Consider the following 14,089-nt stretch of genomic DNA (forward strand, 5'->3'; position numbering starts at 1 on the left):
TATCCCCATTTAATTCATTTTTCAGGTCCAAGTCCCTATTCCATGAATACCTGGCTGATCACTATCATCAGAGGTTACTTCTCCCTCCCATCACTCTCAAAGCTCTGGGCTTGTATCTACTTTAGTGTCCACTTCTATGCCTGCATTGCATTGTAGCTTTGCTAATCTTATCTTCCTTCCTGTCTACTAGCCCCAAGGATTCAGCCTTGACTTTTATTTATTGTTACAGTCCCTGATGTGGTCAGAACAAGGTCTTGAACAGGATAGGTGCTCTGTAAGTTACAGACCTTCTCCGGGTTGATTCCATTTTCTGTAAAGTTACCAAATGAGGCTGTGAACACCCAAAAGAGGAGAGCTGGAAAAATTCTTAGGACTTTGCACCTATGAATACTAAAGCCAGCACTACATCTTCATCTGTCTTTTTTCATCTACCAGTACTCAGATCTCTTCTATCTTCTCTGTCCAGGATGAATTTTTTTTTTCTCCATGTCATATTTTTAGGACTCCTTTATTTCCATACGGTAAGCTTTTCCTACACTTTCTGTTTGCCTCTATATGCAGTGTGCAGACAACTCTGATTTGGAGTCTTTTAGCACTAAGTAGGACCCTACCAAGTAGCTTCCAAAGCATCTAGGGGTTTTTTATACACCCTCATCCCAAATTGTACTGAGAAAAGGGTGGAAGTGCTTTCTTACACCAAGGCATCTACATCCAAACCATAGCCTGACAAGGTACCTCTTACAAGAAAGCACTTTTGAAGCAGAAAGCATAATAGCATTCCAAAGAGGAGAAGAAACAGATAGGAAATATAGAACAGGGAAAGAACTAAGGTGAAAGCTTGCAAGCACAGGAAAAAATTGACTCAGATTAAGGACAGCCTTTCTCCCTTCAGATTGTCATATCATAGCACCCAGGATTTAGAAGCTAAGGACAGAGTACCTCAGGGCTTGACACACAAGCTTACCTACCTGAGACAGCTTTACCCATGGAAGGTGAAGAGGGAGGGAGATAAGCACTGGGGCACCGTACTTCCTGCCCATAGGCCCCAGTTACTTTGCCAGCTCCCTAGCCTGAGCCACAGAAGGATGTCTTCAAGAAATCCCTTGAGCTTATTTCAGCTCATGTGCTCAGGGATCGCTGGGAATACAGATAGATATTCCAAGCCTCCACGCCTGGGCACTTTCTCACTCATAAGGGTATCAAAATAGCAGGAATGGTCAGAAGCTGAAGGGATCTGGGAGAACACTGTATTTTACAGAAGAGGTAACTAAAGTGTAGAAAAGGAGAGGCACATTAAAAACATCCACAGCATGTTAGGGGCAGAATGATATTTAAACCAACGTCTTCTAAGTCGGTGACCTGGCTTTTCCATTTTGTTACTATAGTCAATAACCACAAAAAATGCTGTATCCTATGAAGAGTGATCAAGTCCTATAAAACTAGTTTTACAAGTCAAATTGATTAAAACATGTGAAATTCCCACTTGGGTCATATGTGAACAAGATCCCAACGTGATACGTAGCACTGTTATATTGTGGCTGTCCATACAGCCAGGGCAATTATACGTCAGATTATAAAACATGTTTGTCCTGATTAAGAAGGTGTTGAGGACACAGCCATGTCCTATCTTCTCCATTGAACACCTACTTGAGAGACAATATAGACAGATAATAGGGTTTAGCTGAGGAAACTTGGAGCCAGGTGGACCTTAGTTTGAATCTAGGTTTCACTATGTGCCTTAGAGTAGTTTCTAACTGACATAGAGCTTTTTTCTCTGAAAAATAGACAATAGTCATCCCTACATCACAGGAAAATTAGGATAATTAAATGAAATAATACTTGCAAAGTGTGTAGCCTACAGGCTAGCACATAGCACTCAATGGATGTTAGTGGTTATGTTTAATTCTTAAACATTGGATACTGAAAGTGAAACAATTGAGAATGGATATAGATCAAAATGTAACAGCACCAATGATAATAAATTGTTAGAATTGATGGAACAACTCATTTCACTAGAAAAATCCTAGCAGATACAGCTGGAAAAATAGTGATTGGTAACAAGAGACTAAGAGTTGAAGGAAATGAGGAAGGAAGTGAAAGGAGTCAATTTTAGAAAGAATCTCTTTGACATCCGAAGTTTGACTGAGACTAAGCAGGCTGAAAAAGTAGTAGGTTTTCCGGAATACCACAGAGGTAAGTCAGATCAAAGGATTCAGTACATCACCTAATACACTCCTTGATCTTCTTCTCAAGGTCACATTAATCCTCACAGAAAAAGGTCAGGAAATTATTTGAGTCTTGATTAATCAACATGGGTTGATCCGAATTTTGACCCATTACTTCTTTGTCACAAGCCTTTCTCTTTAAGTTCCTCCATAAGAAAAAATAAATAAAATAATTTGTTTTTCATTTAAGACAAAGTCACAATCCCTACCCTCAAGGCATATGATATCAAGTTTATGTTAACATAAGTAACTATAAATTGAGATTTTCACTCAATGTCAGACACTATTTTAGTCATGACAGTGTATAGATGAGTAAGTATAGACTAATTTGGGAAAGTCCTAATGCAGTAAGTGCATTGATAAAAGATATAAGAAGATTCAGGGGGAAAACAAAGCAGGGAAATTTGCAACAATCAAGGACAATGAGAGAAAATTTCCAGGAGTTTGTGATCTCTCCTGACTATCAAAGAAATAATCAAACATATCCTCCTAAAGATGTCCACACCCAAAATCTGGAAGTAATTAAGATTATGGGCCTTAACACAGAGAGTTTTTGTTTTTAAATCCAGATGGACCCAATCTAATCACATGAGCATTTAAAGGCACAGAACTTTCTCAGGCTAGAGCCAGAGAAATGTGAGGAAGGAGAAGTCAGAGTGCTTAAAGCCTGAGAGGCACTGTACCCCGCACTGCTGGAGGATGACAAATGAAAAGCATCAGAAGTAATGTGGGCAGCCTTAGAAAGCAAAGACCGGTCCCTGACTAATAACCTGCAAAGGAATAGAAACCACAAAGAGCTGAATTCAACCAACAACCTGAATAATCTTGGAAGCCGATTCTTCCTCAGAGGCTTCGGTAAGGGATGCCTCATTGCGGACACCTTGATTTCAGCATTGAGAGATTTTAATGGAGCACCTAGTCAAAAAAAAAGCCCACCTTAATTTCTGACCTACATAAATAGTGAGATAATAGATTTGTGTTATTTGAAGCTGATGAATTTGTGGTAATCCCCTGTAGCAGCAGTAAGAAATAATATAATGAATGCCAGGTGGAAGAGAGAGGATAGGCAAAGAAAAAAGGACTGCTTCTGGGAAAAATGAAAACATAAGTACAGTTAGAAAGGCTTGAAAAAGAATGCTGGAGGAGGAGAATGGGGGTAAAACAAGGGAGAGGGATAGCTACAGCTTTAAGAGTGAGTTGGAAGTTCATGAGAAATTAATCTATAAAAGTAATCTGGGCAGATTACACATAGTCTCATTTGTGGGGCCAAATAATTTGGAGAAGAAAGATTTACACAAATGTTATAAATAGGGGAAGAAGATAAGCAAAGGCTTAGTGATGGAGACTTGAGAATTCATGTCTACTCCACATTGACATTTTTCGGAAGTAGGAAGTAAGATTATCAGCTGGGAATAAGATGTTGGAGTAATGAGAGCTTTGAAAGAGAGACAATATGAAATAAGAAACATGGAAGCATCTGTGGCCATTGTTGAGTTTCCATTACTATCTGGGCTGATTAATATTGACCTGGTTTATTATTCCATCAAAGTCTATCTATCTTCTGGATCACATTACTATTCTATTAAATGCTTTTCATTTTCCTTGGCAACCTCCCCTGGAACCCTCTGTTCTCTTGCTTCAATCTGGATCAGTTTCTTCCCCAAAGTATTGTACAGCTGTCATCAAGGCCATTGACATAACTACAGTCCTGAGTTGGACCCTCTTTCCAGGATCACATGTCCTCCATTGTTTCATCATCTACGTTTGTTTGTTGAAGTTCTTTTTTCCATCACCCTTTATCAGATGGAAGATATTTTTATTAGGATACAATGTTTTTCATTTTGATGCAACATTGCTTTCCTTTCCTTTTCCTCAACTCTTTGTAGAGAAGCTTTTAAATGGTATACACTGTACTAGGCACTCTCAAGAGTGCATAGTTTACTTTGGAATATTAATCTATAAAAAGATACTAGATGACTGTTATGATCTTCTTCTAAACTGATATTTTCCATCTTGGGATAGAAATACAATCACATTGTTATCAAGGGACAAATCATGGGCTTTTTCTCAGTTATAAGACAGACGCTACGAAGCAGGGAAGGACAGTGTGCTTGAATCACTAATTCAGATCTGATCCTGATTTTTCCATACCCATTCTTGGATTTGCTAGAAGTAGAAGAATAAGAGGGAGTCCCTTAAGACATGTCTGTGAGGGTCCAAGTTAGAACCCTTCCTGACATTAAGTTGAACGTGTGGCACTGTGGCACGGTGCGAGGTGTGTTGTGTGAAACCTGAGGGAGAGAGGCACAGATGGAGTTGGAGGACCTGAACTGAGGCTTCACAACTGTGTAGATCTGTACCAAGAAGTTCAAGAGACCAAACAACCCCACATCAGACCCAGATTCCAACCAGTAGTGCTGCCTACACCTTCTACTGCTCAAAGCTTTTGGAGGTTCTCCATACACCACCACCAACTTGGGAAATGCTTTATCCTTTTGTTCCACAGAGTAAATGTCTCAGCATTTGTCTTCAGAAGTTCAGACAAAAACACAGACTGTATGACCCTCGGACCTACTTCCAAAACTATTCCAGGTCAGAGCAAAAGGTGGATAGCCCTAGCTTTGCCTAAAAAGAAAGCCAAACTTTATGGTACAGCTCTAGAAGAATGAGCAATGAAACCTAAGACTGCCTTAAGAGTGGACATGAATCACAGGAAGAGGCTGAAGAAGCCAATGACCTCAGCGCATACATAGCTGTTGGACTTGATAACCAGAGCCTGTGATGGTGAGACTACAGCTGTTATCACAGAGGGGTTCTAGACTCACAGTCATCATCAATGAACTAGGGAAAAGTCTGAGTTACATCTCCAGATTGGCGACGTATAGATCTAGACAGAGTCATAAACTCTGTTTGCTGGGCTGAAGACAACTGTCAAGAACAAATGTTTGCTGAGCCTCATCTAGACTGAGCTGATTTTTGAGGCCGAAGGAAGGATTCTGAGACTCCTTTCTTATAGAACGTGACATGGAAAATATTAGCTTAAATGTTGCTAGTCAGCTTTTCACAATACCTAAATTGAACCAAATCATTGCTACAAAATTCTTTACGTTTCAAGAAGCAAACAAAGGTACTGCCATTGAAAGCATAATTTTCCCTTATTATTATGGCAATAACTTTATTATAAGTCATGTTTGTGACAGAGCCAAAATTATTAAATAGCAACATCCATTCAAAAATGATTATTTAAGCAACACTTAAACACCGGGCATGGTACTATTTGTTTTTTTAATTTGCTATGGGTACACACTGTGCTATTGGTATGCTCTGTGCTATGGGTAGACTCTGTAGTACATAGGGTGCAAGCACTATAAATGTGTAATGTCCATTTATGGCATGTTTGAAACTGTCAAGCACAAACCATTTTTTATTCACTGTAGTCATATTTGTAATGCACACATGACTGAGACTATGATCAAAAACAAAATCCTCATGTAAAAATTGTTCTTAACTAAAATTGTGATCTATTTTGGAGTAAAATATTTTAGGATATGATTTCTGCTAATTCTTCTAAGTGAAAGAGAGAGCTAAGATGTAAATCTATGCAAACATGATCTTTTATTAATTCATTCTTCTATTATTTTTGTGTTTATGCCTGTATATATCAGGCTCTGTGTTAGGACCTGAAGGGAACAAAGAGAAACAAGATATGCCTCCTGCCCATGAGTTTCTTAAAGCCTAGTACCTGAAAAAAAAATCTCATTGCCATCGTGTCAATTCAGGCTCATAGCGACCCTGTAAGAGAGAGTAGAACTGCCCCATGAGGTCTCCAAGTAGTGGCTGGTGGATTTGAACTGCCGACCTTTTGTTTAGCAACCATAGCACATCTTAGGTCTTAACCACTGCACCATCAGGGCCCTGAGCAAAGCCTAGTAGAGGAGACAAATTAACCAAAGCAACTGACCTCGTTAAAGCACTTTCCAAGCACACTGGGAACATAAAGCAGGGAGTGAGCAGTTCTACTTAAAATTCAAGAAAATCTCAAAATCTTTCTTCAGACTATGGCCTATGCAATTGACATTTTGAACTTAAACATATAATTTTGTGTTTATCCTTGATGAATAAAAATAACAAATAAGTAAGCCACCTTTATGTATTATTATTTAACTTAGAACTGCCTATTTTCTTCACTCTTCTGAATAAGCATTTGAGGTAGATAAATTACAGATGAGGGAATTAAGACCTAGAGAAGTTCAGTCCACTTATTCAGGATTTCATAGCTTCCCCCGTAGGAACTGAGTAACGGAGTGGGGGCATTATGGGGAACAAAGGGAGAGGAAAGAAAATTTCCTAAGATGAAACTCTGATTTTAGGAGTCATTAGTCATTCATATGTTCATTCATTAATTTCTTCACTTATTTATCCATTTTTTTTCAATTATTCTTTTATAATTATTCTACTATCATTAAACATTATCTGAGTGGAAGGCCTATGGCAGGTCTGATGTCAATGGACAAGGTGGAAAAAGGCAAGACTTCTGTCTTCGGAAACTAACAGTCCACCAGAAGAAAGCAGATATGTATGGACTTAATGGCAATAATGACAGATGGAGGGAAGAGTCACAAAAGAGATACACACAAAAGGCGTTTTCAATGGAGGTTAGCAGGTATCTTAGGCCCCCCATGTGAAAAGAACATAACCAGTAATCCTAGAATCTAATCCCAACTACCTAAATATCATAGCTGTCAAATTCCAAAACGTCCCAACTTTTCACACACCATGATTACAAGGACCATGGGTCCTGGAAACATCAGGAATCAACCACCCAAGGTCAACGTGCGTGTTGATAATGTTGTGACACCTAGTGCATAATTTCTCCACCTGTCCCTCAGCCTTTTTTGGAGTTGCTAGACCAATAACCAAAAGTCCCAGACATATCACCAAGTGTCCTGAAGCTAGTCCCCGGTTCCTCCAGAGAATAGACCCACACTGTAGTGACCCTTGATATTCTCCTGGTAATTCTTTTATTTTTTTTTAGTCTTTATTTAGTTTTTTGAAATAGTCTTTATTTGATATCATAAACAAACCACACTGAAATGCCTTTTTGTTAATTAAAAGGGAGCATTTTAGATACAGGGAATTTTAATTAGATTAACACAGTTAAGAGCAAAAAAATAAAGTGGCTGTTGCTTCCCTATCTCCAGCCCTTGCATTCAAACAGACTGATGGATACAAATTGAAACACAGAGAAGCCTTGCTCTGTTCCATGAGACAGTGAAGAAATTTCCCCACTATTAAATATATCCATATAACCAGTTATACAAATCTACATATAAAATCAATCTCCTATAGGTTGTGAGATGCCTTTTACCATCTTTGTGAAAAACTGAACATTACTAACTCAATCTAGCCTCAAATCCAAACATATCTTTAGAAGGAGAAAGGGATGATAACACTTGCTGAACTGAAATTACTGTAAAAATTTTAAAAGTTTGATCATATTTATTTAACCACAGCCAATCTTATTTACTTCAGGAATGTCCAACAAAAATATTCTATCAGCCATTCATGATCTGAATTCTGGTGTATGAGATCAATTTAAATATGGAGCATGTAAAAAAAACTCACGAGATATTACTACTTTGTAATAAATAAGGCAGTGACCAATGATTACTCATCAGTAGCTTTCTTGAGATAAGCTATCAAGTCTGCGCTTTCTGCTTTCTTCTTAATGCCAGTGAAGATCATTTTTGCTCCTGGAATGTACTTCTTGAGATTCTCCAAATAGTCCATCAGTGTGTCCTGTCCCCAAGTGATACCTTTGCTCTTATTGGCATCCGTGTAAGAGAATCCAGGGCCTTGACCGGTCTTCTGCCCAAACAAACCATGCAGATTTGGCCCAGTCTTGTGCTTGTCTCTATTTTCCACAGTGTGGCACTGGGCACATTTCTAAACAAAAATTTTCTTGCCGTTCTCAACATCACCCATTTTGAATACACTGTCCCCTCATGCACAATTCGAAGGTCACCGCTCAGAAGCTGAAAGTCCTGCTTTCTGTCTCCTGGTTACTCTTGAAGGGAGACAATTTTTCTGCCTCTAGAGGACATTGACATGAGTTAATTTCTGGATAAGGCCCAAGATGGTCCTGGAAATTGTTAGCCCAATGTGTTAGACTAAATGATTGATCATTGAAACTAGAACTTGTAGTACAGCACTAGCATCCCTGGATTGATCTGTTGAGCTTTAGGGATCTGGCTGGCTATATCCCCAACACTAGAGCTTCTAGATCTGCCAAAGAGTCAGAACTTTACCCTGAAGTGCATCTTGAGAAGCCTGTAGTGTATCTCCTTGGTCTTAATGGAATTGATGGTGGGTTTGATCATGAAAGGTACAAAGAGGTAAAGGACTGACATGAGGATATGAACAGCATGGGGTAGGCCATTACCAAAACAATGCACCATGGACGCATGTACCATAGAAGATGAGCACAGCTAGGACATGGGAGACACATGTGTTGAGTGTCTTGAGTCGCTCCTCACGGGAGGCAATGGCTAACACTGATCTCAGAATGAGTACATAAGTTATGAGGATGAGTGCAGAGTCTAGGCCAAAGGTGAACAACCACAAATGAAAGGGAATGGTTCCACTAGAGAAAGGAAGTGCTTATCCCTTTGGATAGACAGAGAGGAGCACTTGGAAAGCACCTCAGTGGGGAGCCAGCAGGGCCACCAACACTCAGACCCCTCCACTAGGCTCACAGCTTGGAGCTCTCAGGCTGCTCTCGGTTGCCTCCATTTCTTTCCTCCCTCTCATTTCATGACAAACAGAATGCATATGTATTATAGAAAAATAGAAAACACAGACAAACGGAAGATAAATCTTCCCAAATCTCACTAACCAGAGACTGCTAATAAAACTTCTGCAAATTCTTCAAACATGTCTATGCAAATGTGTAAATGCATAGCAATAACATTACATGTTGATGTGCTTACAAAAAAAAAAAAAAATGTGCTATAAATACTATTTGATAATAGTTTTTTTGAAAATACTCCTTTGTAGTAGTTTATACATTTTTCCAAGCTATCCTATTCTATAAGTCTTTGTTTCAGCCTTGTCTTCTATTTCCATCATTATAGCTTTTTTTTTCTTTTCTTCATTTTAACATTTGGTAGTGTATTATATTCCTGTTCACAATTTCTCACCTTTTTAGAATTTTTGAAGGAGGGAAATATCACTTGTATAAAAATTCTAAATTAACTTTAAAATCATTTTGTTGGGTTCAGAAAAATATCCTGAATTAGTTAAATTGATTTGAGAACTGGCACTTTCAAATATTTGCTTAATCTTTCCATTAAGGAATATGCTTTTGTGTTTATTCGTTCAAGCTTACTTTGAAACCTATCAATAATATTTTCACATTTTTGGCCATGAAATTTCTCATTAAAATATTGTCTAGTACTTGAGAAATTACTAGTTTTGTTTATTTATATTTGACATATTTTCTCAATGTTCAGTATTTCTGTGTTTTGTTACTTCACAAATTATGTCACTTGAAAATAATGGCTGTACACTCTAATTCATCTGTTTATCCAATCCACAAGTATTAATTTAAATCTACTATTTAATTTGCATAATAAAAATTCTAAGGTTAAAAATTTGATTACTGTAAAAATAGTAGTTTCCCTATATTGAATAAATGTTATACGTTAAACACTGTATCAACCATCTTACATATATTGTTTATAAAAACCAAACGATCTGGTTTTTTAAAAGTAATTTCACAAATGAGTAAATTGAGACTCGGAGAGGTTTGTCTGTTTTTTTCCTAAGTCTATATTCAGCCTGCCATAAAGTTCACACTTCTTCTACTATAAACACACAGTCCATTCATTCAGAAAGTATTCCATTCAGATAGGAAGCTGTTGTTTTTGTTGGGTACCGTTGAGTTGGTTCTGACTCATAGCAACCCTATGTACTACAGAACAAAACTTTGCCTGGTCAAAAACACTATTGTGCTGGACCCCATTGTTGCAGCCACTGTATCAATGCATCTTGTTGACAGTCTTCCTCTTTTTCACTGACCCTCTACTTTACTGAGTATGATGTCCTTCTCCAGGGACTGGTCCCTCCTGATAACATGTCCAAAGTACGTGAGATGGACGTTTATGTGTTCCACTTCATTTTTGACTATTTCCAAGTTTCCTAGATTCATACTTCATACATTCCATGTTCCAATTATTAATGGATGTTTCCAGTTGTTTCTTCTCATTTTGAATTGTGCCACATCAGCCAATGAAGGTCCTGAAAGCTTGACTCCATCTAGGTCATTAAGGTTAACTCCACTTTGAGGGGCCAACTCTTCCCAGGTGGTATTTTGAGTGCATTCCAACCTGGGGGCTCATCTTCTAGCACTATGTCAGACAATATTCTGGTGCAATTCATAAAGTTTTCACTGGCTAATTCTTTTCAGAAGTGGACAGCCGAGTCCTTTTTCCTAATCTGTCTTAGTCTGGAAGTGCAGCTGAAATATGTCTGCCATGGGAGACCCTGCTGGTATTTGAATACTAATGGCATAGCTTCGACCATCACAGCAACAAGCAAGCCCCGACAGTGCAACAAACTGACAGGCATGTGGGGGAAAAAGGAAATATATATAATAAATGAAGTGCATAATAATACCTACACGTTGTGTTATAAATCTACATGAAATACATTAGATGCAGAAAATTAATAAAACATCTGTTTTGCCATTATTGGAAGTGGAGGGAGCAGGTAAGGAGAAAGCAGGCACTAAAGGAAGTGCTAGAAATGCGATCTCCAGGACATAATCCAAAAGCTGAGCCACTTAACGGCCCATGATAACTGTTCGATAAATATTTTTAATGATTTTATTTTTTAATGAGTGGTGTATGTTAGCCAGGCATATGAGCATGGATAGGATATTCTAAGTAGAAGCTATAAAAGCAAAGAAACAGACAGAAAAAGAAACCCGTTGATTCCGGAAACAATACATTGTTTAATATGGTTGGAGTAAGTTATTGGGGGATAGGAAAGATGATTGGAGCTGCTGGATGGCAGAAAAGGTTAACACACTATACTGCAAACAGAAGGTTGGTGGTTTGAGTCCACCCAGAGGCATCACAGAAGAAAGGCCTGGTATCTCCTTCCAAAAAATCAGCCATTGAAAACCCTATGGAATAGAGTTCTACTTGTACAAACATGGCGTTGCCATGAGTTGGACTCCATTCAACCACAACTGATACTGGTAGGGAAGATGGTTAAGGGCAGTAAGACATAAGGGATTGACACTTGCAGTGGTGGAATTATTAAGAGACATTTTACCATGCTTTATTTTACTGAAAGTTAGATCATTTAATGCAACTTATATGCAATTAAATTTATCTCATTTTAAAGATCAAGGGAATGATGTACCTGTGTTAGGTGAAATAAGTCTTGCTGAGTATAATTATTGTATGTACATGTTCATATACATGTGATCTGAACTAATATTCCTTTGAAATATCATAGAGAAAATAATTCTTTCTGACATTAATACAGTATTTTCATGATAATATGTAATTCCCTTTGTGATGATTCACTTCAAACAAGGATAAGAGAAATATATTGTGGAAAAAAATAAGAGACAAATTATCAGGTTGTACGTTTTTCAATTAAAAAAGAGGAAAAAGAAGCTTTTTTTTCCTCCCTAAGTCATAACCGATTTAATCTTTCTGAAATCTGTTGGCTTGGATCTTAACTATTGCCAGGTTGTCACCATATATCTGCTGACAGGAATCCTAATGCAGGACAATATTCAAAATTAAATTTGTTAAAGGTGGTCTTGGAAATTCAAATTTGTAGAGTAATAGTAACCATTGTCTGACTCATGGCCTTTAAACTTGTCCCATTCTGCTCAAAATTTGGTTCCCAGCAGTATTTTATGAAGCCTTCGATGAATCTCTTTGGTTTTTATGGAATAAATGACAGGATTGAGCATTGGAGGCACAAAGAGGTAGATCAGAGACAAGAGTGTGTGTACATACTTTGGCGCATGCATCCCATAGCGAGCAGCCATGGATACACCAACCATGGGCACATAAAAGACTAGCACAGCACAGATGTGTGACACACATGTGATGAGAGTCTTTAACTGCTCCTTCCGGGAGGCAATGGTCAGCACAGAGTGTAGTATGAGCACATAGGAGAAGAGAATGAGTGCAGAGTCCAGGCCAAAGGTCGAGATGACAATGAATAGGCCAAAGATATTGTTGACAGTGATATCACCACAGGGCAGGTGGATCAAGTCTGGGTGTAAACAGTAGGCATGGGAGAGTACATTGGCCTTGCAGAAGAGTAGCCGCTTCAGAAGGAAAGGTAGGGGGAAAACCATGCAGAAACTGCGGATGATAACAGACACGCCCATGCGCAACACTTGGGCATCAGTGAGCACTGTGGCATACCTTAGCGGGTTACAGATGGCCACAAAGCGGTCAAAGCTCATAGCCAACAGAATCCCAGACTCCGTGAAGGAGAAGAAGTGGATAAAGAACATTTGAGCCATACAAGAATCAAAGCTCATTTCCCTTAGGTGGAAGCAAAATGTGGCCAGCACAGTGGGCAGTGTGGAAAAGGACACACCTAGGTCATTGACTGATAGCAGGGACAGGAAATAGTACATAGGCTGATGCAAGCTCTGTTGCTCCTTGATAATGAAGAGAATAAGGGCATTGCCCACAATGGACACAGTGTAGAGAGCACCAAGCAGCAGAAACAGCCAGTGTTGGGAGGTCTCTAGCCCTGGGAGTCCCGTCAGTGTGAAAGGAGGCAACTCTGAGCTGTTATGAAGGTTATCCTCCATGATGGGAATCCTGCTTAGGTTCTAGGACGGGTATCCTGTAAGAAGACAAACAAAATTTCATCATGGCCTCTGCCTAATAATATCTTAAGTCCATATTACGTGACTCAGTTTCTTACTTTATAAAAATAAATCAATTTTATTCCCTAAGTCACTCATTCTTGCCCCTCACTGACACCAAGATTTCTGGAATCATCTGAGTTTTCTCAGTTTAATCAACTGTCTAGACAGGTCACTTTGCCTTCCTTAATGCCTCTATCTATTGTCGTCATACTCTTCTCCACATTCAAAGACATGACTTTTTTTTTTTTTCAATTCAATCCGTAGGTTTTACCATGTTTAAGACTTAAAAATCTCCTTACCACTACTATCTGAACTATGATGCAGTCTCTCAAAAGATTCCAAACAATTCTTCATTGAACCATGAAATTATTTTCTCTCTCAGGCTATTGAACCGTCACTACTTTTTTGTGACTCGCCAGCCTCCTATTTCTCAACAATCTTTCAGTTTCTCCAGCCTTTCATCCAGACAGAAGATAGATGAGTAGAAAGATATCCCTTCACAGAGATAACTTTTCAGACATTAAGGCACGCACTATTGTTCTTTTTTTCCTTCCCAAATTCCATCCACCTTTTCATTCTTCTGGAGTCCCTTGGTGATGCAAATGGTTAACTCACTCAAGGGCAACTCACTCGAGTCCACTGAGGGTACCACGGAAGAAAGCTCTGATGATCAACTTCTGAAAATTCAGCAACTGAGAATCCTGTGGAGCACAATTCCACCCTAACACACATGGGGTCACCATAGGGAGACGACTCCATACAAGAGAAGTTGTTTTTTTTTTTTTTCCTTCTTCTGTCCATCTAGCTCATGGCAACAAACTGCTGAACAATTTAATTTGTTGTCAAGTCATTTCTTAATAATTTTTTCCAGAACAAAATATATATACTCCTTACTTATGGACATGGTTAGGTTCCAAAGATCAGGTCAGTATGCAAAAATCAGCATTAT

General features: G+C 38.6%; 1 protein-coding gene and 1 pseudogene across 1 annotated transcript; both read right to left on the minus strand.

The window, feature by feature from the left end:
- Nucleotides 1-7,892: 7,892 nt before the first annotated feature.
- On the minus strand, nt 7,893-8,219 carry LOC126079246 (cytochrome c, somatic-like; annotated as a pseudogene).
- Nucleotides 8,220-12,135: 3,916 nt separating this feature from the next.
- On the minus strand, nt 12,136-13,080 carry LOC126079209 (olfactory receptor 51I2-like). The gene has a single exon (XM_049890140.1). The coding sequence runs from the start codon at nt 13,078-13,080 to the stop codon at nt 12,136-12,138; it is 945 nt and encodes a 314-aa protein (XP_049746097.1).
- Nucleotides 13,081-14,089: the final 1,009 nt, after the last annotated feature.

Source organism: Elephas maximus, chromosome 7, assembly GCF_024166365.1.
Source record: "Elephas maximus indicus isolate mEleMax1 chromosome 7, mEleMax1 primary haplotype, whole genome shotgun sequence".
NCBI lineage: Eukaryota > Metazoa > Chordata > Mammalia > Proboscidea > Elephantidae > Elephas > Elephas maximus.